Genomic DNA, 27,659 nt, shown 5'->3' with positions numbered 1-27,659 from the left:
AAATATTTTTAATATACCTATAGACAAATTAGGATACGATCCTGCATTTTCTTTAGTATTCATCAGGGTATAAAACCAGGTAATTTAGAAAAACTTGCCTTATATTTAAGTTCTTCGGCCTTTTGAGATATTGATAATGTAGCTCAAAGTGCTTTTGTTGATTTAGAACTAAAAAAATGTCAACATTGCATGGGTTGGAATAAGAGATGTCACATAGACCTGGTTTGTATATCTGACAAACTTCCAAACAAAAAAAAAAAAAAAACAAAAAGTAAAGCGAAACGCATTTCATTCATGATGAAAGCAAACACAGCTATGTGAGAAAATCAACAAAATGGGTAACAAATTTTGTTTACAAATAAAAAAGAAAAATAAAAGACCATAATTAGTACATACACATATTTGTTGTAGCTGTTATTGCTGGGCTGCTGAAGCGTCAGAAAAAAAAAAATACATATATATATTGAAGTCATAATTGATAAGGTTGCAGTTTTCAAAGAGTCGAACGAAGAATCGTAATAGCGTCTTATCTTATCTGAGTCACAAAAAACAAAAATATATATACACATACTGAACACATTTGTCAGCGCTGTTGTTGTAGCTGTGGTAGCCTTTGTTGCTGCTTCAATTAACACCTTTGCGCTGTGATAATAAGGCAGACAACAACTGCGACTGCTCAGTACTGACGCCCGGCGTTAAACGCGTCGCGAGCTCGCGTCTCTCTCTCATTTAGTTAAGAGACGAACGCGTTGCGGTATGGACACGGACGAGAAGAAGGTGGCGACGGCGCCGCTCGGCGGCGGCAACGATGAGATCGATTTCAGCAGCGGCTTTGAGACACAATATCGCAAGGAGTACAGTCCATTGCGGCCAAAATATGTACCGCCGCCAGACAAGCGAAACGCCTGGTACCGAAGCATATCCACCATCATACTGATCATATTTTTGGCCAGCGTATTTCTATTGGGCTCCGTGCTGTTGGTGGTAATGGTCTTTACCGCCAGTCCACTGCAGGTGTTGCTAATTGTGGCCGTCTATGTAGTCATAGCAGCGTTAATGATCTGGCTGGAGGTGCAAAGCATCAAGGTGCGATGATGAATTGGGCCACGTAACCAGTTCCATCCGTGTTCCCTTCAACCATAATAAATCTGACGACATTTCTGGTGGCAAATATCTCGGGTCTTAAGTGTTATGCAAACATATTTAAAATAATCATATTAAATATGAAACGACTTTTGCTGATTAAGGCATTATATGGTTAATACTGATACCAACTAGCTTCTAGGTAAAATTCCAAAAAATTATCAAAAAAAAAAAAAAACCTTAACAAAAACATTCGGATTTCGTGGCGGCGCTCTTCTCAGCCAAAAAAAAAAAAAAAATATATATATATATATTATTGCTATAGACAAACCTGCTAAGTGTAATCGAAACGTTTTTTACGATCAATAAATGAACCATCGAATCCATAAATAGTGTTTTCTACACCAAATGCATTTTGGACTCAATTTCAAGATAACTTAGCAACCATCTTTGATATCTAAAGAATTGGTTTTTGGCTGTTGCATCAAATGACAATGAAATATAAGCAAAACAACAAAAGCATTGAAGATCAAGTCGCACTACATTAGCTCAATGAATGCAGAATATATAAAATACGTACGAATTAAACTTCGCGTCATAAAATACAAGCATTCGATCTATATGAACTTATGAAACCTTATATTATACGGACGGATATCATAGACATATCATGAGCTATGTATCATATATCAAATCATGAGTATATATATATATTCTAGATCAGCATCAACGGCCGAATTGATATAGCCATGTTCATTTCTCTTGAAACTTTGCATAGATCCGTCTTTCGGCTGAGAATATGTCCGAGCCGGGTATAGCTGCCAATCGAAAAGCTGGCCTGAATAGTTGGTTCTATTTTCCTCTATTTTCTTCAAACTCAGCATTTACGAAGATCATTATTCTCACATAAACAAATGTATAGAAGAGTATGAGATCTTCGGCGTGCCGATAAATATTCTTACTTTCTGTTTTTTAAAATTCTGCCAAGCAAAGCAGAACAAAGCAATCTCATCCTGTTGAAAAAAAAAAAACTACAACTTTAATTTCCGCTAACAAAAGGTGACTGAACGAGGGCAAAGGGCAACAGCTGACTTACCTTAATTACTCACAGTATTTCGAGCCATGCTAATTATTTGCACAGTGCACTAAGGAAAATACGTATACATATATATATATATATATATTTATATATCTGGGTAAGTGCTTGTGTCTGTGTGTATGTGTGTTTGTGTCTGTATGCCTGTGTATGCTTAGTGTGGCTCGTGGCCAAGGATGGCGTCGACGACGGCGTATTTAATTATAATGGCGAATGCGCTTAGCTTAAGCATTAATGTCGTTTCCGTCTGTTGACGGCGATGGCGATTGCGATGACGATGGCAAGGACGAAGGATATATATAGCAAGCTAAAGGCGTGGCCTTTTTTTTTGACTAGCCTGGTCGCTCGGTGTGGCGATTTAATTACAAGCCCGGCATGTCGCTTAAACATAATTTTTCTTTGGCTGCAAGAAGATTACGTTTGAAGTTCTGGATTGCGCTTTCTGATTTGCTGCCTTGATAACAATTAAATGCAATCATTAAGCGTAATTTACACTCTAAAAAGCCAACTACAGCCAAATTTATTGAACAAAATTGATTTTATCGCCAACTTTGCATGGTATCTGATAGTCGTACCTTCTTATATTCTCATCACACTCATTCTTTGATTTATTGTTCGATTGGCCAATATTGTCAATAAATGCTTTATTTAAACAAAAGCTGCCTGCAGTCATTGTTTTTGCTCTGTTCATATTTATTTATTTATATGATTTTTAACTATTTAAAGGCCTGAATTATGCATAAGCGAAACATTTTAAGTTATTCTGTTTTTGCACATAAAACACAATTGTTATAGACATAGTCAATTGCACAACAAAAGGTTACAGGCCAAGTATGTAAATAGACAAGGATTGCACATTTTGCAAGGATACCAGGGTCAAAACGAAGCTGTCGCTGATTTTTGCCTCCTTCTGCCATGTCTTGGGAAATGTGTCTTAGAAATTTCTTAAGTAAATCTCAGTTGAACACTTTTCATTTAGCCTTTCAGGCGTTGCCAAACTAAGAACCGAAGGACAAACTGGGTAAATGAAAAATTTGAATGCAAGACGTGCGGACAGTGTCTGAAGAGTCCTTGGAGGCTGCTGCTTGGCAAGGATAAGTTTAGATTTATAAATAAATAAGACAAAGCTATGAACCAACATGTGTTGCTGTTGTAAAAACAAAAGTGTTTATTTGCTAGCCACATATATTTAAATATACCTATTTGAATTTAAAAATATTTATTAAATTTAAGCTAGAGTTAAATTTAACTAAAATTTAAGTTAACAGCCCTTAAAGACAGACAGATAGATAATTAATTAATTCTCTTTTAAGATAGCTGCAAAGTGTTATTCAAAATTAAATTATACACATGTTAAACGAGCAGTGCAAATATTGATTGATTATCATATGTAAATTATGCTCATTTTTTACAATATTTTTTTTAACGTTAATAAAAATTGCAAAAAACAACCGCAACACTTTCAATAAGAGTAATTATACATTTCATAATGCTTAATATTAAAAAAAAAAGGAAATACTGTTGAACATTTTATTTGAAATTTATGCAAAAAGCCTGAAAGCCTTGTCGAACAACACTTTGGACCATCCAATGAAGAGTCGCATTTAGATTTGCACACAAACGCATTTGAATATTCAATTAAGTCTAACTGCCAATTCTGTGATAAGCTGCTGCTCAACCCCAAAAGCTGACAACTGACTGAGCTCTAACCAAAAATCTGGAATTGTGTGTAATAAAAATAAACTCAATTCAAGGCCGACAAACTGTGTGTGCGCCTTCTATTCGCTTTTGGCCAGATACGTTGCCAGTTGCAAGCTGTGATGGCAATTTTCGTGCTAAAGCTGGGCCATAGACATTTTTTTTTTCTCATTTGCACTAAGATTACAACTGACATACATTGAAATTAAAAGAATATTCAGAAAAGTGTCCTCAACATGAGATGCTTCATAGATTCCAAAGGCGAACCAATCGACAATATCGATAGAGCACTCGAAACTTTTTGTTATCGAAAGGAAATTTGTTTTTCAAGCAGTTTTTATTAAGCACATTTTGTTATTATGCAATGTAAATTCGAAAACCAAATGGGGAATAAAATTTGTCACCAAAACAAAAAAAAAACAGGAAACATAAATTTACAAAATTCTCGTGCTCTGTGTATGTATAGTATGTAGAGAATGTAACGAGCATGTCAAAGCATTTTGTGACATATTTTATTTATTTTATAACGAGTAAATGCCGAAAAAGTCAAAAGTACGCAAACAACATGCATAAATTACCACAAAAGAGACACTTCGAGCGAGAGGCATTTGTCCCGGGGCTAGTCCTGAGGCTACGCTGCAACTGCAATGTGCAAAATGTGTTGAAATATTAAAGCCAAAAAAAAAAAAAAAAAAATAGAGAATGAGAGAAAGAGAGAGAGCACACCAAAAACTGTGGCCAAATGCAGATGAGCAGCATTCTTTCTATGCCAAAGTTTTTGGACACTTTTCTGAAAGCCTAACAGGCCACTTTAGTTTTAACCGCAAAGTTTGCTGTATGCACCGACCTCGTTGCACTTTTGTTTGGCCATTGGCCTTTCATGTCATTTAACTATTTTTCGTTATTTCTCTTTTCCTTTTTTTTCCCCCCCAGTAGCAATTTGCTAACACAGGAGTGGTGTCCAGCACACTGTTGATTGCCGGGCATTTCAATGGGCAACTGTGAAGTAGTCTGGACTATATTTATTTAGATTCAAGTTGCGTGTCGCTCAGTTGCCAAAGCCACTCGTTAAAAATTGTATATATATTTGACCTTTATATGCGAAATATTGAGCAAATTAAGACAGGTATCTGTGTCTGCTCATGGTCAGGTTGATCGGGATGCCAAAAATCGATGGTTGGTAATTTTTAGCGCATTTTTTTTTAAACTGATAGGTCGAGGGGTGTAACCTTTGGATGCGTGTTTCTGGGATTGGATTAGCAAGTAATCGGGAGCTCGGTTCGAGTGAAGAGTTTTGAGAATTTGGTAGAAATTTACAGCTTGCAAATAGCCAGCGTAGCTTTTGGAGGGGAGCCCCAGTTAAGCCTGCGGTTCGAAAATATATTTTGCAATAAAAATACTTTGTAATTTGGTAAGGGTATTCAGTATTCATTAGGCCGACTATTCGAATGCCAGCCGCACTTGTTCCACTTCTGCTTTATCCATCAACTGGTATAATATTTATCCTCTTTGCATTGATTTTATTGCCTGCTCTTCGATTGTTGAGTGTTTGCGTTTGCTCTCTTTTTGTTTTGTTTTATTTATTTAATTTTTTTTATGCTGCATTTAATGGCATGAAAATTAATTTGACATTAAATAGTGTGTGTTGCACTGTTCTTGTATTGTGTTATTTATTGTATTAATGTTTGCGAAATGCAAATAAATTGAGCGGGCAAATTTTACGCTTGTTTTATATTGTCACGTGTCGCTTGCCGACGTTGCCAGCATATTATATTTATGAGTATCACAAATAAATCAGACCGTTAATGTGTTAATTATTTCATACTGTTGCTGCCACCGTTGCGTATACTTGATAAATATGTAATTGCATATGCAAACATTGAACAAAATTATTTGTAAGCACAGTAAAGGTGCTCGAAGCAGCAAAAAAAATTATGTATTATTGGCACGTGTTGACTTTATTGGAGCTTATATAAAACGAACTTAAGTTTTTTTCTTTCTTTTTCTAGATTGAAATATTACATATATAAAATATAAAATTTGCTAGATATGTTTGTAATATTCTCTCATAATTTATTTTATTTGATTGCTTCGAATAGTCCAAAAATATCTGTACGCTTTATTATAGTTATGAATTAATATTTATTATTATTTTTCTAATACTTAAATGTTTTTATAAGGCAATTATGCTTGTTACCATTTTTGTTTTATAATAACGTGTTTGTTTCTTTGTTATATTTTATATATATATTTTTTATTACATTTTTAATTTAAGCATTTGTATGCTTCATATTAATAGTCTTCTATAATTTACTAAAATTCAACAGGGCGTATAAGTAATATTCAGTTTCTTTTGTGCTGGCAACTCAAACGGTTGTTGTCCAAGCTTAAGCGAGCTTTTTATAACTGTCAGTCAGAAACAAAATGGCCGTAACGTTAAAGTTCCGAAAGCTAACGAGATGAAAATTGTCTTGGCTAATAGTAGCAACCGCTTTAAGCTTTCCTTATAATTAACAACAAATGAAAGTTAAATATAGTTCGCAAATTATCTTACATTCTTCGGCTTTTATGCCAATAAACAATGCAAGCTGTTTGAATAAATTTGAATGTATTCAAGCAAAATTCCTAAGCTTTGGAAAAACTGAAAAGCCTGGCAACCCTATGCACTGTCCAAGGAGTCCCGACGTCGACGACTGCGTCTAGCAACGACGCAAGCAACGCGAAAAGCTTCTCAATTTGTCGTAAATTTTCCGGCACAACAGACGCAATCATTCTGTTGCCGTAGCCGCGCGAGCTTGTGCTTAGTTAAATAAAGTGAGAGCACACACAAAATTGTAGTAGAAATACTTGCAAAATTAATCTAATTAAGCAAAAGCCGCGAAAACAAAGAAAAAAGTTAAATAATAATAATAAAAACAAAAAAAAAAAAACAATTAACTAGCCACAATTGCCAAACCGAATAGGTTTGTGTGTGCGTCGTGTGTATTTGCCAGGGAAATGTGAATGCGAGAGAAAATTGTGCACGGAAAAGCCAAGTGCAATAAACTGTGAATTATCCAGAATTAGCTCTATACAAACTGCAGTTGGGCCCTGTGCACGGGAGCAACCCATAATTCTATTGCTGAATGTCCAGCTAACTGTCGTATAGTATATTATGCAAATTAATTTCAATTGGTTTGCACTCTGGATACACAAACGCAGCAGCAGAAGCAGAAGCAGCAGCCGCAGCGGCTTTACTGCTGCTTTTCTTGTTGTTTTTGTTGTTGTTGTCGTTGTTGTTATTCTTGTTGCTTGTAGTAGCGGCGTAGTAGCTGCTGTAGTAGTAGTCGTAGTAGTAGTAGTTAGTTGTAGTATATAGTTTTTCACCAATTTGCGTATACACAATTTGAACAACAAAATGCCTAAACTGTGTGCCTGTTAGTTGAGCATTTTTCGTTCCCGTTAGGCTTGCAGCTCGGAAAATGCTGTACTCACATCTTCTGCCCACCCAAACCCCACTTCCGCCATCCGCCATTAATAACAAGTGTGTGCGCGTGTGTGTGACTGTGTGTATGCGTGTGTGTACGTGCTCGCCGTGATTTACCGGCATTTGCAGTGTTAAAGCCATGAAAATTGTTTCACAAGAATTTTTTAATCATACGTGCAGCACATACTACAACATGCTATACAAAAGTTGAGAAAATACCGCTAAATTTTACGCGCGTAAGTAATTAAAAATACTTGCAGCTTATGCTCTAGAAAATGTTGTTAAACAATTAACAACAATTTACAATTTGCCGCAACATTTAAGTCCACCTTTTGATTGAGGAATGCATTTAGAATTGCGTTGCGGTTTTACAAAACTCTCATAAATATTTTCATTAAAGTTCAGTCCAGCTTTTTGCTCAGCGAAAAGGTTAAACATTTGTGTAAATTGACTTTAGACTTAAATATGTCAATCATTTTATCGATATAGTTTTCAGGAATTTAGACACCTAAGCAACGAGGATCCGGGTTCAAAATTCAATTTGTTTTATAGCCAAAGGCCAAGTACGGTTTTCATCAAAAATTTTCTAAAAGTCAAATGATAATTATAATAAAAACTTTTAAAAAGTACTTTAGAACTTTAAATTGCTTAAAATAATAATTACTTTTAGTTTCGAGAACTATTTTGTGATTTTTAGTTTATGATCTAAGCTATTTTCACTTTGTATCCTTGCTCTTGGTAGCTTAAAAATATATGAAAACTCCAATGAAAGGACTAGTCTAGTCCTTCTAGTCAGAAGACATAAGGTATAAGATATGTGTATATTAACAACTATTTCTCAAAATATACTTTACGCTACCCTAATATATATGACTTTCCCTTGAGAATATATATATAATCAAATTTAATGGTATTGCTGGTAAAAAATTAAATATACTCATAGATTTATCTGTAATTTATTTACAATTGTAAAATACACCCTCCTTTTTATACTTTTTTGATTACACACCGGTTATAGGATATGTAAATAATTTTAATTAAATATTACAATACATTTTCAATCAAGATATCAACACTCACTATGCATATGAAATGCAGTTCGGGCGCTGCTGCCTATGGAAAGACGACTAAAAATAAAATATCCGCCTGACAATAATATCAATTAAAGTGATGGGCCGGCAGTTTCAGTTCCATTCCACAAATGTAACGACCAACCAACAATGATCAATAAACGAAAAAAATAAAAATAAATAATAATAGCATTGCACGAGACTTTCATTATAAAGCAGTCGGCAGTCAGTAAAGAAGCCGAAAATGTTAATTCGAGAAACCTACGAGTTCGAGTTCTCGTACTTCTGCTTTTGTAATGCAGCCAGTGGACGCCGGCGTCGACTCAGAGCTCCCCTTTCCGTTCAGCAACAACAGCAATCACAGCAATTGCGGACAGACAGTCAGAGTGGAAGAGGGAGGCAGAGTAAGCGAACCAGTGAGAGAGAGGGAGCAAGAGCTTGATAGAGGAGTTAGTCTGACAGACCTTATAATATAGGGTATAGAGAGGGTGGCAGGGCTTGCGAGTGCCGGACAACGTCGAGACGCGACGTCAGTTGCACAATTTTGCACATAAAATCCAAAGCATAATCATGAATAATGAGCGTTTGTGATAAGTGATAAGTGCCCTGTGGGAAATGTACAAAGTACACTGGAAGAAAAAAAGTGAAAAGAAATTTTGGCTTCCCAAAAAAATGCCAATTTATAATTTGTTTATTTTTCTTTTCCATTCATATATAATTTAATTTCTTAGATTATATATAATCAATCTTTAAGAATATGAAAACTAAGTAAATATTCATAAATTATTTAAAAAAAAATAAATTCAAATTAAATCTTACCCTAAAAAATTGGCTCCCAAATACAGTACATATTTTATTGTCGAAAATTGTCACAAATATGTTTTGAAAAGAGCAACAATGCGCTTAACATGGCATTGCCGGACGAACAGGTTTTTCTGTGTGTCATCCCATTTCCAACTGGGCATTCGCTAAGCCCGTTTTGGGCTCCCGGTTGAGCGCTTAACGCGCCCAGACATGCAGTACGAAACGGGAATTGGTTCGGTTCGGTTCGCTAAATGGACGCCAAAAGGTGAAAATTCTGAGAAATATCTGTGGCACAGATACAAAGCATTTAAATAATATTTGAGTCGAGGACAGAAAATGAAAAGAATTGAATGCATTAATTTAGTGTGTGAAAAACTTGCCCAAAAGGAAAATTCCAAAATTTTCATTTATATCTAATCTTTACATATTTTGATCCGCTCAGAGTGCTTGTGCCACAGTTTGGTTTTATTTATTTACGCCGTAGTTTGTCGTTTAGTTTGTCAACTTCAATTGAAATTAATTTACTTTCTTCACATTTAGCTGCCGTATATGTATCTGTATCCGTAACTTGTGTATCTGTATGCTGTGTGTATGTGCCGCTGACTGTCAGCCTTGTATGCGATCAGATTTAAGCACAAAGGTCAGCAAATAAACAAATTGTCGCATATTATGTTATTGTTGTTGTTTATCCTATTGGATGAGAGAATACGCAAAAAAAAGAGATAACACAGCTTGGCAAATTTTCTAGCTAAATTTCGCAAATAACAAAAGAAACAAAAGTATCTCAAACTATTGCAACGTCCAAATGGTTAGTTTAAGCGCAAATAACGACTTTGTCGCTGGAAAACTGTCACGAAAAGCGTGTCAAAGACAGGTTTTTTTTCGGCTTTTCCCTGGCAAACACGTAATCCAGCTGCCAGCCAAATATGGTCAAGCTGCATTGTAACTGTGCCATTTGTGTGGCAGCTATGCAAACACATATACATACATACACATGCATATACATGTATATATATCTGTAAAGCGATGCAAATTCGATCGTGATCAGCACAAACTATTCTGGGCATATCGTATATATAAAATTGTGATTTGATTTGCATACAAAAATAGTCGAGAGCTAACATTAAATTTCAGGCACAACGTCTTGAATTTTAATGAGCTGCAATCACAACTTTTTGAAACTAATCAAAAATTTCTTGAAGTACAAGAAAGAAAAATAATGCTCATAGAACCATATATTGCTCTATCCCTTTCACTCTCCTAAAACATTTCTGTATAGCTTTTGGCAATTATGTAAAGTGTTTGCGCAAAAATTTGCAAGCGAAAATGAATAAAATCGTGGTACCATAAGAAAAACTCAAACAAACTACAAAAATAAAAAAAAAAAGCGCAACAAAACAAGCGAAAAAGAAAAACACTTGAAAAGTGCTAACAATTAAAAACAATTTTCATCCAAAACTCACAAAACTTGAATGTCACGCAAAATGTTGCAAGTGCCGGCAGCAACATTTTTGTTGCTGCTGCAGCTGGCTGCGACTGCGACTGCGACGGCCGCAACTGGCAGCGAAACAACAGCTAGCAGCATCTTGGATCGCCAAATTGATGGGAGTCTGAAGAATGCCAAGCTGATTGAGATCAAAGTGCTGCCCGATTTGGCTGGACTGCAGCGCAATCAGGAAGATGACAAGTGGCAGCACATTTACCGGTTTATCGACGATGGTTTTCCAGTTTTGGAGCTGTACGGCTACAGGACAAAGACAGGTGAGTGACATATACACACATACACATGCACATGCTACATTTTATTATATATAAGAGTAACGCGCTAGTAAACCCTAAACGGGCCTACGTCACGTTAAATAAACCTTCACATTAAGTAAGTATAAATACCTGATTTGAGCTACAGAAGATAAGAATTGTTGCAGTCGGCTGCAACTGACTGCGTAATACTCGTGCACAGCTCACAATAAGCTACCCTCAAAAATGTTTAATAAAATAGATATCTTTAAATCGATCTTTGGGGCAGCTTGTTGTCAACCACTACTCCACTCCAGCCCTAAAGCTGTGAACTTTCGAGGAGCTTGTCGTCAGTCTTCATTACAAATTTTGCCATTCTGGCTCCAAAGCTGTGAAAGATACAGAGTTTTCCGATGATGACGCTAAGCTCGCTTGCTGACGCTTGCGATTCTCAACAAGTTAAAGTTTCGTAAAGGGAATACAGCGATTGAACCGATGGGTTTCAATATCCATGCAACTCCAAGCAGAACCTTTAACATTTTGTTTTTTAATTGAATGTACCTTTGCTAATTTGAATTTGTCAGCATTATATATTATAACTGATTATTAAATTCGTATACAATTACAATTAATTCTGCTAAAAAAAATTGAAAACTGAGCTGACTCGAATTTCATTTTCACAGAGCTACATTTTTTGAATACACTTATAAAGAGTATATTAACATTGTCATAAAATATGCAAAGCGTCGACATTGAATACAAAGATACTTTTAATCGGACTTTATCTATAGATTATATGTAGCAAATCTGATTTGGTTGATAGATAGATAGATAAATATTAGTTAAAGAGTTAGTTTGGTCGAAAACTAAGTTATTGTTTGAGTTAATTCGATCGAACCCAGCATTTATTAGTTTTCCTACGCTTCTTATATGTAAGACATATCTTATTAAATCGCACTTCCATAACTCAATGGGAAGAATGTAAATGAATTTTAAGAATATCTTCACTAACTCAACAATTAGGCGCTTTACTTAAGCGCAAGCCATAGTTCCAGAAGGATATTTAATTTTCGGCATGCTGTTGCGTTCCTTCCGGTTCTTTTCCTGTTTTTAGCTATAATTTATCATAGATTTTTTGCGACTCGCGCTAGCCACGTTTTTCGATGTTTGGGCTATTAAACAAATGAGCTGCACATTTAGCCATTCCAGCAAGTTGGCCATTTATCAGTGTCAGCACGTGGCAACGCTGAAATTCCACGACAGGATTCAGTTGCGCCATGTCCTCGCTAACGGTTACACTGCGCGTGCTGGCCGCGCTAGCCACAATTGTCGGTTGCAACGTCTACAGGTTTATGCCGCACAGTTGCACGTTCCGGCGTCGGCCGAATATGCAACGTCTGATCTCGCTGATGCACAGCGTCTGGCTGCGTCCGTGGATATTCATTGCCAGCTATTTGCATGCGAGATTTTTTATTCTACATTTTCTGCTGACCATCTCGGAGAATGTGGCAGATAATGATAAGGCCCTAACGTTGGTGTATTATCTAAGTGCCCTGGCAATGAAATATCAGAATATAATCGCATCCATTTTTATCACATATATTTATAAGTATCATCTGAAGAACATTGAGCGGACTCTCAATGAGTTTGCGAATATTTATCAGCGATTTATAAGACGCTTTGGCCATGCACCGCGCATCAATTGGTGGCTCTTTATTGTTTATTTTACGGAATGGTTTAGTCTTGCAATTCCGGTCCTCCGGCCAAGTGGTTTCACTCGAGTACCCTATGTGGGCGAGAAGTCGCCGATGAACACCTTTCTGAGCTGTTCAGCTGTGCTCTTTGTCAGCCTGCAGCCATTCTTTTTGTCCCTGCTGGCGCACTTGGGATTTTTGCTGCTGCACGGATACTACGAGAAGGAGCACCAGCTGCTGCTGCAATCTAAACAACCACGCACAGATGATGTTCATGAGGAGCTATTGGAAAACTATGTAGCCTTAATGAAACTGAGACAACACTTTGAGCTGCTGTTGCGTCCATTTGTGTGTGTTGGCATGTTTTCGGAGCTGAACAGTTGCATGTGTAGCTTCCACCTACTGCTGTATGATAAACATAAATTGGGCTATCTGCTCTATACAATTCTCGGTGCTCTGATATATCCCTTGTGCTTTGTATACCAGAGCCAGTTCATCAAATCGGTTGAGCAACAGTTTGGGCATGAATTGCTCAGATTTAAGAACAATGGCAGGCGACAAAAGCAGGTCAGTTCGAAATGCAAAATGCATGTATTATCGCTAAGGTTGGCTAGTTGATATTCTCTTTTGCAGCTACAAATCTTCTGTCATTACAAATTGGTCTCTTATTACACCTTGGATCGCAGCATGTTTAATATATTCAACGTGAATCGCAGTCACATTTTGGAGTGCTTGTATGTTAGCTGGATATTTGCCATGTTCACCAACAGCCTTCTCGTTAACTCACCGCATGCCTGGGTCCAACATAATGCCAATAAGGAGCATGGTATTCTTTAAATAAAATGATTTTTAATTATATTTTTCTTTTTATTGAATAAAGAAATTTCTAAAAATTGTAAAATTGTTATTATTTATATTTTTAGCGAACGAAACCTTTATATTTGAATTGTGATTTAAATTTCTCATAAAAATCATATAAAAATATTCTATAAAATTCATGACAACAACTAAAGAAATAAAAAGTAAATAGAAGCTAATTGTTTTATTGCCAATTAGACACCCAGTTACATAAATAAATAATATTAAATATGTAAACATTTTATGCCTTTTTTTTGTATTTAATAAAACTATTTGTATTCTTCACATAATATAATAATAATATAACAGTTGTACCCTGTTTGATGTCTGCCTAGTTTATATATAGATATAATCTAGTAAACAGACAATAATAAACCAAGCTTTTCAGTAAGCTCATTAACTCTCTTTGCAAACAATTACTTAACTTCTCTATACTCAAGTTGTACTTGTACTGAATAATAATAAGTAGGTGTAAGATTTGATAGTCAAGACACATTGCTATAAAATCGCACGTGTAGGCATTTTCTAGCCAAACCCACAAAAATATTTAGCCAAAAAAAATATATAAAATTCACGCACCTGAAATAGAATAGTTGGGAAAAGACAATGGATTCAGTGTCGGTGCGTTCAGTCTTCAATTTGATGTCAATGTTTGAAGCAACCATTTTTTTTCTCTTTATTATTATTTTTCATTAACCAGACACAATCACTCTGCCTTCCAGATACACCCTTCACATTGATAATACCCAAAATCGATGTGCGTAGCATTGAGAAGCCGCGCTTGAAGGAGTTCATGTTGGAGCATTTGGTGCCCGGTAAAATCTTTGATAGTTACAATACGCTCGCCAATGGCAAGGAAGAGGAGGAGTCGTATGGTAATGGTAATGGACATAAAGTCGTTTTTCGTAAATTGGAAAAGTCGCACAACAATGTCTGGCTGCTCAACGGACAGCAAATACTCTACAAGCTGCGTATCAATGAGCAATTGATGGCCATTGGAATTGATGGTTATTTGGGTGATAGGAAATCGCCCTACTCCAAGCGTAACATACAGGAAACGAACAAGTGAGTGAACCGACCCAAGCCTACATTTTACCCCCAGGCAATGCAGGGTGTGCAATCAGCATGTCCTTACACTCAGCGAAATAACGATAGCTTGAAAATATCAAGAAAAAAAGTCTATAAATATTTAAAGATTACATTTGATATGAGAATTCAAAAAGTGTTGATTTTTTTATATTATAAATTGCAATAAAAACTGTCAAAGACGTATTTTATCCAGCAATTTTTGCTGAAAAGAAATTTAACGACAGGAACCAAAAACTGAGTTCATATATATACGAACCAAACCAACAAAAATAGATATATATATTTTTTCTCTCTATATATTTTCAAATATTTCCAATACGTTTATGCCAAACTTTTTGCCAAGTGTATGTCCTAATGCTGGTTTGTTTGCGGTCAAAAAGTGCATTCAAGCGAAATTTATCAGGCACTGGCGAAAAGTTTTTGTGGCCCAACTTTTGTGCACACTTCCTAACATGCCCTTCATCTACCCTCTCAACCTACTTCTATGCCATCGCTGCAGCCGCTACAATGACCCACAGCCGCTGGAGCAGCCAAACATTACCAATGCACATGCTAAAGTGGAGCCCATTATTAAGGAATCAAAGGCCAGTCCATTGATGTCATTTCTGGCCAACATGAAAACGGGCACAAAAGTGTTCCAGCACTTTCTATCCAAATCCAATCTGACACGCATTATGGATGATAATGCCTATACGGTGCTCATACCATCGGACAATGCCTTCCAGCGCTGGCATCCCATCGACTGGGGCTTTTATCCATTCAGTGTGCCCGAGTTTACCGAGAGCGTATTGCGTAATCACTTCCTGCCCATGCAGCGACCCCTGCGCTTGTCCGATGTCAAGAACATGGACCAAATGGGCGTCCGGACTATGGGCGGCGAGCTTGTCATCTTCCATGGCCAACGTAAGTGTTCAATTTGAATTATTTTCGAAGTACATTTATGATTTACCTTGATCCATAAAAACAGCCACGCCCACTGTGAATAATGTCAGCATCATTTCGGAATTTACGCTCTCCAATGGTAATCAGGTGTTCATTATATCCGAGGTGTTATTTGTCTCTGAGGCTGTGGTCTCCAAATTGCATCAGGTAAGGCACACACACAAGCACACACACCCACACCCAGCCACACACATATGCCATTGATATATATAACTAAGCCTTTTAATACTCACCGCAGATGCACAAGGATAAGGAGACACCACCGCTTTTGGCATTCCCGTGGTTCGGTGCACAATTTCTATCGCACTCATTTTTGGCCTTGGAGCGTGATTCAAGATTCACGCAAATTACAAGGTAAATTTGAATACCAATTACAGTTAAAATCAGTTGGGAGCCCTTTGGGGATTAAATTAGAAAAGGGGTGGGACAAAGGGCAACCAAGCAAACAACTATAAACGCTTAGGGCGAGAATGCTCGACTCAGAGATACCCAGAATCAAAATCGCTTTTAAAATCATGCAGCGAAAATCCCCTAGCATCTATAAATATTTATCGATATTTATCGATTTGGAGAAAATAAGCTATCAAGGCTGGCGAGATACCAAATTTTACTTCTTTGTGATGTACAACAATCTACATAGCGAGACCTACTATAGCTATAGAGGTTTACATAAAAATATGTTTGTGATATTTATCGATTTTACTCAATATCGAGAGAATTATCAAATTTGATCGATATATAGTATGTGAATTCGAAAAACTTTCTTCACAAATTTATTACATTTTCTTCATTTTCTTCATTATTTAAGCTCATGACCATAAACAAATTCGAAATCGATAGCCCGACCGATAAAGAATATATGTATTCTTGGCTTGCAAAAACCTCCCAGTATAAGCAATATACCATTTAAATAACCGAAGAATGATTTCTTTAAGGGATATTATGAAAATTTTAGGCTAATTGACAGACAGAACTAAATAGAACCCTATTACTGCACACAGATATCTGAACAATGCGGAAATAGCTCCCCATATCTCTGGCGCCAATTATACATTCTTTGTGCCCGAAGACAAGGCCTTCGAGAAGCTGGGCTTCGACAGACTATCCGACGATGTTATGGCAAGTTGATCTACTCCAAACCAATTACACTTAATCATTAACCAGAAAAAACAACTCTATGTTGCAGGCTTCGCAGCGTGGTATTAAAATGTTGCTGAATCATTTTGTGCGTGGCCGACTCTATAATCGGGATTTGCGGGACAATGAGGTGTTCGAAACGATTGGCGGTGGTCATGTAAAGATTACACGTAATCCGGGCAGCAATTATACAAGTGTGAACAATGCACAGATAACGGAGAGCGAGGTGTTTGTCTACAATCTGGGCACCATGTACTATATAGACGATATACTATATTCGCATATGCTGCGCGATCATATTACCAAATCGACTAAAACGAGATCGGATCGAAATGGCGGCGAGGCTGGCGGAGGCTCACGGAGCACTGTGCGTCCCAGCGATGTGGAGATTGTGCCCAATGAATTCGAGAGCGAGCACAATGGCGGCGACTATGCCATCCATGGCGATGATGACGACTTCGAGGATGAGATAATAACGCCAAAAGCGCTGCCCGTCCAAATCTATGAGTTGCCCAAATAGATGAACACAAGTCGTGAATTATCGATCGATGGCAAGGGTATGTCAGGCCGAGCTGTGCGGGAATCATTTTTGATATGTGTGGGTTTTTAATGATGTGAGTGGACGCGCTTAAAGCGTTTTGTATAGTTCTGAGCTAATTTTTGTAACGATTTTTTTTTAGTTAGTTTTTAGTTTTGTGTGTGTACATTTTAAGTTAGCATTGAAAATGAGGCGGTGAAACGAAGTATACTACAGAAGAAAAGAAGAAGTGAATTAATGAATGGCAACAAATATAAACGTAATCCTAAAGAACTTATCAGCAATTCCAATGAAGCTTGTAGATCTACGTAGCGACAAATTGCAATTACACGAAAACAAAAAAAAACCAATATACAAAAACTTAGAAACGGAATTTAAACAAAAAAATTAAAATTAACATTCAAACAAAAATTCAATATATACGTATATTAAAATATGTACTACATATATGCAATTAGACGCTCTTTGGGTGTGAATGCTTTTTTTAAGAGACAACATATCGGCTAAAAATTTAAAAAAAAATTATCAGAAATGTAGCGCAAAAAAAAAACAAAATTAAAAAAAATTAATTCCAATTTGTCGTAGCCAAGCGAAATAGGTGTGAAGAAATCGGGCATATATATATATATATATATATACATATACATATATGTATATCTATATTGAATACGAGTATATTATGACAGATATGTATTTTTTAGTTTATAATAATTATATTATATCTGTATCTGTGTATATGAACAACAACAACAACAAGAAGAAGTAATGAGAATGAAAAACTTGCAATTTTATAATAGTTTGTTAAAATAAAAATAAAACGATAAAAACACAAAAGCAAAACAAAAACACAACAAAATCGTTCCAAATTTTTGAATATACCAAGTTTTACATATATATATTTATTTTTTTTTTTTCTATTTTATTATGAATTAGTTAAACGCAATACATGTAAGTATGCTTAGGATCTATATATTTGGAGTATTGTATATGCATTTTTTATGGTTTTTTTTCGTGTGTATATTTTTTGTATATATGTGTATAGTATGTATATAAGTAGTATGCATGTAAATAATACCTGTTATGCTAATTGACCTAAATGATAGTTCATAATGGTTTTTCCTTTCAATTTTTTTTTTTTTTTTGCTTGGGAAGCTCCGAAAAACTAAACGCACACAATGTGAATAAAGCGCGTGCACATAACAAACGCCAATATCAAAGGGGGCGCGACTGACACGCCCCTCTCCAAAATAACATTAATAAATAATGATAGGTAAGCATATATAATTCATATTTGAGGGTGGATTGGGGCAGTGGACTTGTTTGCCGTGCCATCAAAAAATAACACAACAATTTATATTGGAACATTTCAAAATTAAATATCAAATGCGTATTGCTTATATATCTATAAAATGTCTATATGTTTTATGTACCTAAGTATGTATATGTATATATAATGTGCATGATATGGCGCTTTTGTATTGCATGTTGCGTCTCGGCATTTCTTTGTTTTTCTAGATGTAGTTATGAGAACTACTCTTAAATGGCCGCGTTCAAATGCTTTAGCTATTTGAAGAGAGAGAGAGACATACATATAAATATATATATATATATATATATCTAAAAGTCTGGTAAATAGGCTATATATTCGAGCTTTGGCAGATTCATGCAAACGCCTCGAATCACAATGTATCAAATTCTACAATATCAGTAGTTGTTTGTTTGTTTGACTTAATAATTAATTTTTTTTTATGCTGTCGCCAATTGCAATTTTCGTGAGATCTAATTATAAGAGTGACAAATGTTGAACCAAAATTAAACAAAATATATAAACTTAGATAAAATAAAATCGTAAATTTTCCAACTGCATGTAACGTATGCTAATCATACTTTTTTTTATATGTATATCGAAATATGTTTTTTAGTCGTTTGCTTCTTGAGTGCTTGCATTGTTGTTGCTAGACGTTGCGGCATTTGCATTGTTTTGCTGTTGGCTGTTTGTTGTTGTTGCTGTTGTTGTTGCTGTTGTTGTTGCAGCGGTTGTTGTTGTTGTTGTTGAAGTCGTTGTTTCAGTCTCGTTATCACTCGGATTTGGGGGTTCAAACGTTTGCTCTGCATCCGATTCGGCAGCTGCACCACCGACAGCGCCCTCCAGCTCATCGCACAGCTCCATTGCCGCCGGCTGCTTGGGCTTAAAACTATTGTTGTCCACATTCAGTTCGTAGTTCTTAAAAGGATCGGCCAGCTTGGCGGATTGTTGGCAGTTTTGTGCCTGCACTTGTGCCGCGGCGCTCTGCATGCGTCGCTGCTGATTGCTGAACGTGGGACTCTCAGAGCGTGCGCGTTGTAGCAGCGGCCTCTGCTGTTGATTATAGCTGGCATCATACTCGCGCGAGCGTCCAAACTCAAAGCCATTCTGCCACTGTACGTGCACGTTCTCATAGGAGGGATCCTCATGGCGATAGCTGCTGCTGCTGCAGCTGTTGCCTGCCGTCAGGTTCTGACGCTTGTCGGCGCCGCAACGCAAGCGGCTCAAATTGCTGTGCAGCGGTCGAGCAGCAGCTCCATTGGCATCCCGTCGCATGCTGGCAGTGCTGCCCTGGTAGCGCATCATGTCCTGCGGCAGTGTGCCGAGGCCCAAGCGTGGCGTGCCATACGGATTGGACATTTGTGAGGCTACCGAGGCGGTGTCACAATTGACGCAGTCGCGCGAGAACATAAAGTTGAAGTCAATAACCTGCTAAAGCATATTAAATGTAACTTAAGGGAGTTATTTAATATTATTTAAGGCTCACCTTGCACTCGGGTCCCTGGCCAATCCACAGCGGCAGCCACTTGTTGACCAGCAGCCACTGCAAACTGGACTTGGAGATGCGATTCAAGGTGCCATTGCCGGCATCCGAGGAGGAGGAGTTCGAGCGCGTTGCAGCTGTTGTTGCCGTTGTTGTTTTCTTGGCCAGCGCAGCGCTCTTGGGCGCTGCTCCAGTTGCTGACTTCTCGGTTCCACTCGAACTGGCAGCAGTTGCTGCTGTGCTGGACTCCTTGGCCGCTTTGCTGGTGGTTTTTATTTTGGGTATAGCGCCCGTGGGTCGCATTGCTGTGGTCGAGCTGCACACGCTGTCGCCGCCGCCGCTTAGCTGCTGCTCATCGGCAGCTGCAGCAGCTGCTGCTGCTATAACTGCTGTGGCAGGTCCGGCGGATGCAGAGCGTGCCGCACGCTCCATGGAGACATTGGGCGTCAGTGGTGAACAGTGGTGTGCCGCAGCAACTGCAGCAGCCGTGGTTTTATATATGTTTGTCATGCTCTGCGAGTTCTCGCCATGCAGGCAACTGAAGAAGGAAGAGGCGCTATTCTTGACGGGCACCTTGACATGGCCATAGTCCATGCCCGCCGTTGCGGCGGCTGCAGCAGCAGCAGCGGCAGCAGCACTTGCACCACCAACACCAGCGCTAGCAACACCACCGCCAGCCAGATATCCCTGGCAGTTGGGCACAGTGCAGGTGCTAGCATTATTGCTGGCTGCTGCAGCACCATTCGCATTCAGACGTATGTGACCCACGGTGCCGAAATGCGAATGTCCCAGCACCGCATAGTGTCCGCCCAGATTGTAATGATCTATGTTGCCGCAGGAGGAGCTTAGATGCCGTTCGATGCGTCCGATGCCATGGCCCAGCACATCCAGGCGCGTATAGAGCGGCACGCGACTTGTTGCCGCTGCAGCTGTGGTGCGATACAACGGCTCATCGCGTATCTGCTCGTAGATGTTCTCATAGCGCATGGTGCCCGCCGCCGCATAGGGCAGATTATAGCCATCTGTCGATTCGGTGTCATCAAAGCTGCGCTGTCGCTGACAATTGGATCTATTGCTGGCATAGAGCGGAGCACAGCGCAGGCCGCTGCCATAGCGATTGCCTGTGAAGGAGAGCAGAAATGGATTGTGAGATTAAGTTTGCAATAGAAGAAAGTACGGGACCCTGTAGCTGTCGTAAAAGCTACTTATATTGAATTTAAGATAATACATCTTCATCTTCACTTTAGCTTTAGCTCTAATAGACTCTCAAGATCGTGCTGAACATACAATCTAATTCCATACAAATATATATAAACTTTAGCTGTCTGTTTCGCACTACTTAAGTATACCCTTGCCGGGTAATTATCAATGGGTCCATTCTGTGACCAGCTCCAAGACAGGTGACTTACCGTTTTGCATATCAATGCGAAAATTTCGACGATAGCCCAAACCGGAGCGCACCGCTCTTGGTACATCGTAGGCAGCCGCTGTGGATGCGGAGCGATCATATAAATCATTGCGATAATTATTCATGGGCAGCATGCGCGCTTGCTGCTGCTGCTGCTGTTGTTGTTGTTGTTGTTGTTGTTGGGGTGCTGCTTGCTGGGCTTGTGCCGGATTGTTGTTGCTGGCATTGGCTTCAGTTGCTGCTGGTTGTTGTTGCTGCTGTTGCTGTGGTTGTTGAGCTACTTCCTCAACATTTGCAGGGGCATTGGCATTGGCATTGGCCACAACAACTTGTTGGTTATTATTATTATTGTTGTTGTTGTTGTTGGGCTGTCCAATTGGCGCATAAATGTTTTCATAGTGAGGATGATTAACGGGCTGTGCAGGCGTTGGCGGTGCTGCGGCTGCTGCTATTATATTGCCATAAACAGCACCACCGACGGCGCCCTCCATGGTGCCCTCAGCCTGGCTATTCTCATCATCCAACAGCGCTATGGCCAGCGAGGCCGCTTGGCTAGAAACAGATGACAAATATGTTAAGTCGAGTTATGTATTGGGCATAATTAAAAGCCGTACTTAAAGGTTATGATTATTAAACACTCACCGTGCCAATGCGCCCTGCTCTTCCATTCACAAGGGCTTATCGATCATACAGACGCCCGCATAGCTGCGTCCAATGGTCATCAGTGCGGGCAATATGCGCCAGCTATCCGAGTCCGGGCAATAAACCTCCACCGAGGCCAAATTAGAGGTGCCATCATCGCCGCCCACCACATACAAGAGGCCATCGTGCGCGACGACGCCCGCATTGCGACGACAATAGGACATGTCCGCGACGGAACGCCAGGTGTTTGTCTCATGATCGTAGGCCTCCACAGATTTGCGCACCATCGGCCCGTCGTGACCACCGACAGCGTATAGAATATTATTGAGAACGCCGACTCCGGCGCCGCTGCGACGTGAACACATCTCGGCAACGGCACACCAGGTGTCCGTATCGGGATTATAGCGTTCCACGGAGGCGAGGCATTGCCGGGAGAAGCCATCGTAGCCGCCAACAGCGTAGAGCAGTCCATTAACCACGCCCACGCCCACAGAGCTGCGTCGCGTCGACATGGAGGCAATAAAACGCCAGATTTCAGTCTTTGGATCGTACATCTCGGCGCTGGACAGGCCGGTGGTGCCATCAAAGCCGCCCACAGCATAGATGCAGCCATTGAGCACAGCCACGCCCAGCGTGGAGCGACGCGCCTCCATATTGCTGCAGTTGGCCCATTGATCGGTAGCCGGATCATAAACATCCACAGTGCGCACGCGCAGCGAACCATTGAAGCCGCCCACGGCATAGACCTTGTCGCCGAGCACAGACAGGCCGCTGCGGCAACGGCGATTCGGCATCTCGGCGGCCTGATACCATTTCTCCTCACGCAGATCATACCACTCCACGGAGCGTATGGCCTTGGGCGCCTGGCCGCCAATAACCAATAGAATCTTGGGCATGCCCACCGGCTTGCGGGGCCTGGTGCGCGCCGACTTTGTTTCCGTGGGCAGCAGATGATAGGTCAGGGCCTCAATAATCAGATTCTTGCAGTCAATGTTGCCCTCGAGCAGAATCTCCTTGTCCACGCGCTGTGTTATGTACTCCTTGGAGAGGAACGGCAGACGCACATGCTCCATGAGGGCCGAAGTGAACTGCTCCCGCATGGGCACATCGTAGCGCAGCCAGCCGATGACGCATTCATAGACGCGCTCCTCATTTGGCACCGAGATGCGATCGTTGGATATCAAATTGATGACCTGTTCGTGTGTGAGATTCAGAAACTCGTCAAACTGAATGACCTCGCTGAAAGAAGAGAGAAACAGGTTAGGGTATGTGTCATAAAATGTGCCAAATTATAGCGTAATTAAAAAAAGTAGTATATACATTTAAGAAACTGGTTAAAGTGAGCGACTAACGGGTTTAATAAGTTAATGGGCTTAAGTATGGTACATATGTGTAGAAGGTTGGGCGAGAAATTAGTTTCGACTTGTGTTGAAAAAAAGATAATCACGATAAGTTAAGCTGAGAAGAATCTGTCTTTAAATTAAGTCAACCAAATGTTTATTATTTTTTTTCATTTTATCAAGTCAAAGTCTATATCGTATCATTCATACATCATTTCAAAAGTCTGCAGTCTATTCCGAAGTCTGTTTTGCAGAAATTCAAATTAACTATTGTATATCACATTTCGTGAAATATGAATAATGAAATGTTGGAGAATCGGTTTATATGCAAACAAATCAGTTATCTTTGGCGTTTCGAAGACTAAATACCCTGCACAAAAATGGTTAATATTCTACTTAATTACACTTTAAAATATATTCTATTATAATCTGAAGTAGGAGATAAAAGATGAAGATGAAATATTCTAGTTAATCTATTCTATTCGACTCTATATACAATATATTATATTCCACTATAATCAGATTCCGTACATGAAATATTCTTGAATATTATGTTCAAGCACATGAGAAATCTAACAGAAATTGGAATACATATTGATCGATTGACTGATTGATTGCCCGGATTGTCCACTCACTTGAAATGTTGTTCAATATAAGTCTCCGCATAGTTGAGCAGCTCAACGCAACCATGCAGATCGGCAAATTCGCGTATCCCCAGACAATTGCTGGCATCCAATTGGGTTTGCAGGAAATCGCAGCAGGCATCGCGCACATCCGTCAGCTGCAGGAGATTGGCCGCCGTCAGCAGCACCTGAACATTGTCCTCGTTCACCTCCACATTCGATGTGTACACATAATCGATGAGCAGCTCCAGAGCACGGGCATCGACACTTTGCAGCGTGATGCGCGTTTTGCGCGATTCCTCAAAGCTGGTGAACATTGCATAGAAGTAGGGGCTGCAGGAGGCCAGGACCATGCGATGCGCTGGGATTTCCACATCGTCCGCGACCAGAATGACATCACAAAGCTGTTTTTGTCTGTACAAAATGAGAATGGAGCGAGCGGATGGTATGTGGTTATTGAGTAAGGTCAGCAATTAAAAGCTTAGCATTTAGCCGAGGTATGTTAACAAATCATCAAAAATTGGTTTCTGATCAAATATTTTTTTAACACATCGGTTTTTAATTTCTTGTCATTTAATAGTAGGGATCCGTACGAATTTAAAAAGGTATAACATTTCAAAATCAGACGATATTTACCGGAGATATTAAAAAACAAATCATCAAAAAAGTTTTGCTTTTTGAGCCGACCCCGATTTTGAAAAAAAAAAACGTGATGTAACCGTGATGATCGACCCTTGATTTTGGGTCGATTTTGATCAAAATTTAGATTTTTATTTTGTTGATGCCAATCGATAGTAGTGATCCTTACGATCTCAAAATGGTATAAAACTCGAAAATCTGACATCATTTGGCCGAGATATGCCAGAAAATCATAAAAAGAGATTATGTCGTTTTGAAGGGACATAGCTTCGCGACATACATATCTTGGCGGAGATATGTCGTTTTGAAACGACATAACTATATAAAATCAAGCACAGTGGTGCGAGTTATATGTTAATATAACTGAATGTATTTGTATATGTGTATGTGCATATAGGGAGAAAGCCTCTTCCAGAATCTTATCTGGAGTTCGAATTTGAGCTGCGCTGTGTATGTGCATGTGTATGTGTATGTGTATGTGCATGTGTATGTGTATGTGCATGTGAAATATGAAAAATTTGAACAAGAAAATTTATTTGAACGGGGTACAATCTCCACACTTTGCTGAGCCCTTTAGTCAACCGACTAGATGTTTAAAATTTTTTTTTTTTAAATAATAATAACACTTTTATTTTGTATTAAATGTTTTTAATTTGTGTTACCAAAAGAAAGAATTTATTTAGGTTAAGCCAATTATGAAATTATTTTTCCAAGGCCCTTTTCTATGAAAGAATTTTCAGAAAAGTAAAAAATGGCTGTAGTTTAAATTGAAAGTAAAAACTTTTGTTAATTGAAATGACGCCAAAAACCGAAATGTTTTTTTTTTGTCAATTATTTGGTCTCAAATAATTTTCAATTAATTAAAGTTCGTTACACTTAAAAATGTAAATGTACAAAAAATCCGATTTGTCCATTGGACCCACGGTGCGTAGCTTGTGGAGCTCGTTTAGGGCATTGGCTTACAAAAATAACGAATAACAAAATATCGAAACGGGTTTGAAGACCAAAAAAAAAATAAATAAAAATTCCATCAAGGTAGTTTTCCATTTAGATGACATCTAATCAGCTGGCCTCACACGGAAGTGGGAAGCGAATACATAAAGAGAAAACGAGACAAAAGTGCGAGAAAAAAAAAAAACAAAAACAAAAACTGAGCGACTTCAAGTTCAAGGTCAAAAATTATTTTGTCTAAAACGAAAACAAAATGCTAAAAAAAAAAAACAAAATAAAAAGTCATCATCATAATCAAAGCAAAAATCGCAAAGTCGAATATTAAAGCGAATGGCCTCTTGACAAAAGCAAATACAGCGACAAAATTTAAAGGCAAAAAAATGTATATATATATATAAATGTATATATAGTTTTGGAGTATGTGCATTATCTGTGCAAAGTTGAAGGGGGCCAAAACCGACAAATAAAGCGTAATGCGCAATTATGCGAGGGAATGTGAGTCGAGAGATCGGCACAAACAACTGTTGACCGCGTCGCGACAGCTTTTTGGCCCATTATAAGTATTTTTCATATTTTTGCCAAGACCAAAATAAACAAATCTTATAAGATGTCAGGTTTTGGTTGCCCAATACCCATTAATAATGTGCAAGAAGGGTATCTTAAAAATGTGCCAAAATATACAACAGGCGATGGATTTCATGATTTCTCAGATTTTAAAATCTTGCCCAATACCCATTCAAATTGGGCAAGACGTGGTGTATTGAAAATGTGACACAATATGTAACAGGCCAAAAATGACGCACCCAACCTTTCATATCCCAGCTCTTCTGTACAAGTAATGTTATTCTAATACCCTGTACACATGGAAGATATTTAGGATTACCTCCCAGTGTATCTGCTAGTCGGGTATACTGTGCTAGTTTTTATTTGCAAGTCAAAATTAGCAACTGTAACTGCAACTGCAACTGTTTCTCGTGTATTGCTTGTTTTTGAGCCACATTTTTATAATTTCCAATTACCCATACCCATTAAATATGTTCCAACTGGGCTTTTGGTGCGTGCCATATTTTAGTCTCGAAAAAATCACATCAATCGGACAATAATTGCAAGAGTTATTTAAGTAGAAGCAATATTATTAAGGAGTCTCTACTAGCATTCACATTTTAAGGAACAGAATAAATATTTTCTTATATTTACAGGGTGTCTGCTAGTCGCAGCACTCAGCTTTTTGCTTAACTATACGCACTGGGTATCTGTCGAACGAGCACACAATTTTCTACTTGCACATAGAATTTACAAGGTAAACAAAGTTATTTCCCACAGTTACAGGGTATTTTGTAGTCGTGATTGTGCTTACTTGCGCATCTCGTTCATCGCATCGAAGGAGCGCGCCGTGTGCTGCTCGTTGTTGTACTGGCCGACGGTGCCGCGCTCCTTGCCGTTGGGCCGCTGGATGTGCTTCTGGGAGCTCTCGTCGAGGCTGTTTTGGCTAGCGTAGCGCAGCAGGCAGCTGCCGCGGTCCAGGCCGCTGCCCTCGGCGGCGGGATTCTGCTGTTGCTGCTGCTGCAGCAGCAGGCGCTGGCGTTGCGCCACGCCCACCGCAACGCCTAGGCCAGGGGCGGGCATTGCGCCAGGCTCCATCAATAGGGGCGCCGCAGCCGCACCCGCGCCCGCTTCAACGTTGTTCTGTTGCTGCTGCTGTTGTTGTTGCTGTTGTTGTTGTTGTTGTTGCTGTTGTTGATTCTGCTGCAAATTGCCATTGCTTAAATTGCTCATAATACCGATCGTGTATTTGGTTAATAATGCAGTGAGCGCTATCATTCACACACGTTCACTCAGCACGCGCGACAGCCGAATGTAGCCAACAAAAGTTTTTAAGCAACTCCGCAAGTTGCAACAACTTGAAAAATTCGAGTCCGTCCAAAAACTGAAAAAAATAACATATGATATTTGGCATCAATAAGTTAACAGGGCGCTGTAATGTTATTTAACAGCGCGCGTTAATTTTAACCGTTTCGTTACGAGTTAATAAGCGATTAGTTTGTTCTATAAGGC

At 38.9% G+C, this 27,659-nt stretch overlaps 4 protein-coding genes across 6 annotated transcripts; 3 read left to right on the top strand and 1 right to left on the bottom strand.

Annotated features, from left to right (window-relative positions):
- The first annotated feature begins 685 nt into the window (after positions 1 to 685).
- On the top strand, positions 686 to 1,342 carry LOC6628528 (uncharacterized). The gene has a single exon (XM_002052688.4). It carries the CDS (start codon positions 757 to 759, stop codon positions 1,093 to 1,095), a length of 339 nt encoding a protein of 112 aa, XP_002052724.1. The 5' UTR covers positions 686 to 756; the 3' UTR covers positions 1,096 to 1,342.
- Positions 1,343 to 6,634: 5,292 nt separating this feature from the next.
- Positions 6,635 to 17,793, top strand: LOC6628529 (uncharacterized). Of its 2 annotated transcripts, none has more exons than XM_002052689.4 (8): positions 6,635 to 6,691; positions 10,497 to 10,978; positions 14,229 to 14,571; positions 15,095 to 15,498; positions 15,563 to 15,684; positions 15,776 to 15,891; positions 16,539 to 16,656; positions 16,724 to 17,793. In XM_002052689.4, exons 2-8 carry the CDS (start codon positions 10,690 to 10,692, stop codon positions 17,192 to 17,194), a joined length of 1,863 nt encoding a protein of 620 aa, XP_002052725.2. In that variant the 5' UTR covers positions 6,635 to 6,691; positions 10,497 to 10,689; the 3' UTR covers positions 17,195 to 17,793. The 2 variants fall into 2 exon arrangements, with proteins under 2 accessions (XP_002052725.2, XP_015028525.1); XM_015173039.3 differs by lacking the exon at positions 6,635 to 6,691 and adding an exon at positions 9,386 to 9,482.
- Positions 10,985 to 13,500, top strand: Grl36b (Gustatory receptor-like 36b). The gene is given in 1 exon segment (XM_032438213.2): positions 10,985 to 13,500. A coding segment is annotated over 1 exon segment (1,254 nt). The 5' UTR covers positions 10,985 to 12,231; the 3' UTR covers positions 13,486 to 13,500.
- A 506-nt stretch (positions 17,794 to 18,299) lies between the features above and the next one.
- kel (kelch protein) lies at positions 18,300 to 27,531 on the bottom strand. Of its 2 annotated transcripts, none has more exons than XM_070209311.1 (6): positions 26,962 to 27,531; positions 24,027 to 24,428; positions 22,052 to 23,290; positions 21,411 to 21,961; positions 20,005 to 21,122; positions 18,300 to 19,949 (listed from the first exon to the last, which is right to left on the bottom strand). In XM_070209311.1, exons 1-6 carry the CDS (start codon positions 27,423 to 27,425, stop codon positions 19,131 to 19,133), a joined length of 4,593 nt encoding a protein of 1,530 aa, XP_070065412.1. In that variant the 5' UTR covers positions 27,426 to 27,531; the 3' UTR covers positions 18,300 to 19,130. The 2 variants fall into 2 exon arrangements, with proteins under 2 accessions (XP_070065412.1, XP_070065413.1); XM_070209312.1 differs by having other exon boundaries at positions 18,300 to 19,946.
- Positions 27,532 to 27,659: the final 128 nt, after the last annotated feature.

This window comes from Drosophila virilis, chromosome 4, assembly GCF_030788295.1.
Source record: "Drosophila virilis strain 15010-1051.87 chromosome 4, Dvir_AGI_RSII-ME, whole genome shotgun sequence".
NCBI classification, from domain to species: domain Eukaryota; kingdom Metazoa; phylum Arthropoda; class Insecta; order Diptera; family Drosophilidae; genus Drosophila; species Drosophila virilis.
The sequence above is the reverse complement of the archived record's forward strand: the minus strand, read 5'-3'. Positions and strand labels throughout refer to the sequence as shown.

Coding starts and splice junctions, on each gene's coding strand:
- LOC6628528 (XM_002052688.4), top strand. CDS start 757: ATGGACACGGACGAGAAGAAGGTGGCGACGGCGCCGCTCGGCGGCGGC.
- LOC6628529 (XM_002052689.4), top strand. CDS start 10,690: ATGTCACGCAAAATGTTGCAAGTGCCGGCAGCAACATTTTTGTTGCTG. Junction 15,685..15,775: donor TGGTCTCCAAATTGCATCAG/GTAAGGCACACA, acceptor TACTCACCGCAG/ATGCACAAGGATAAGGAGAC. Junction 16,657..16,723: donor GACTATCCGACGATGTTATG/GCAAGTTGATCT, acceptor TCTATGTTGCAG/GCTTCGCAGCGTGGTATTAA.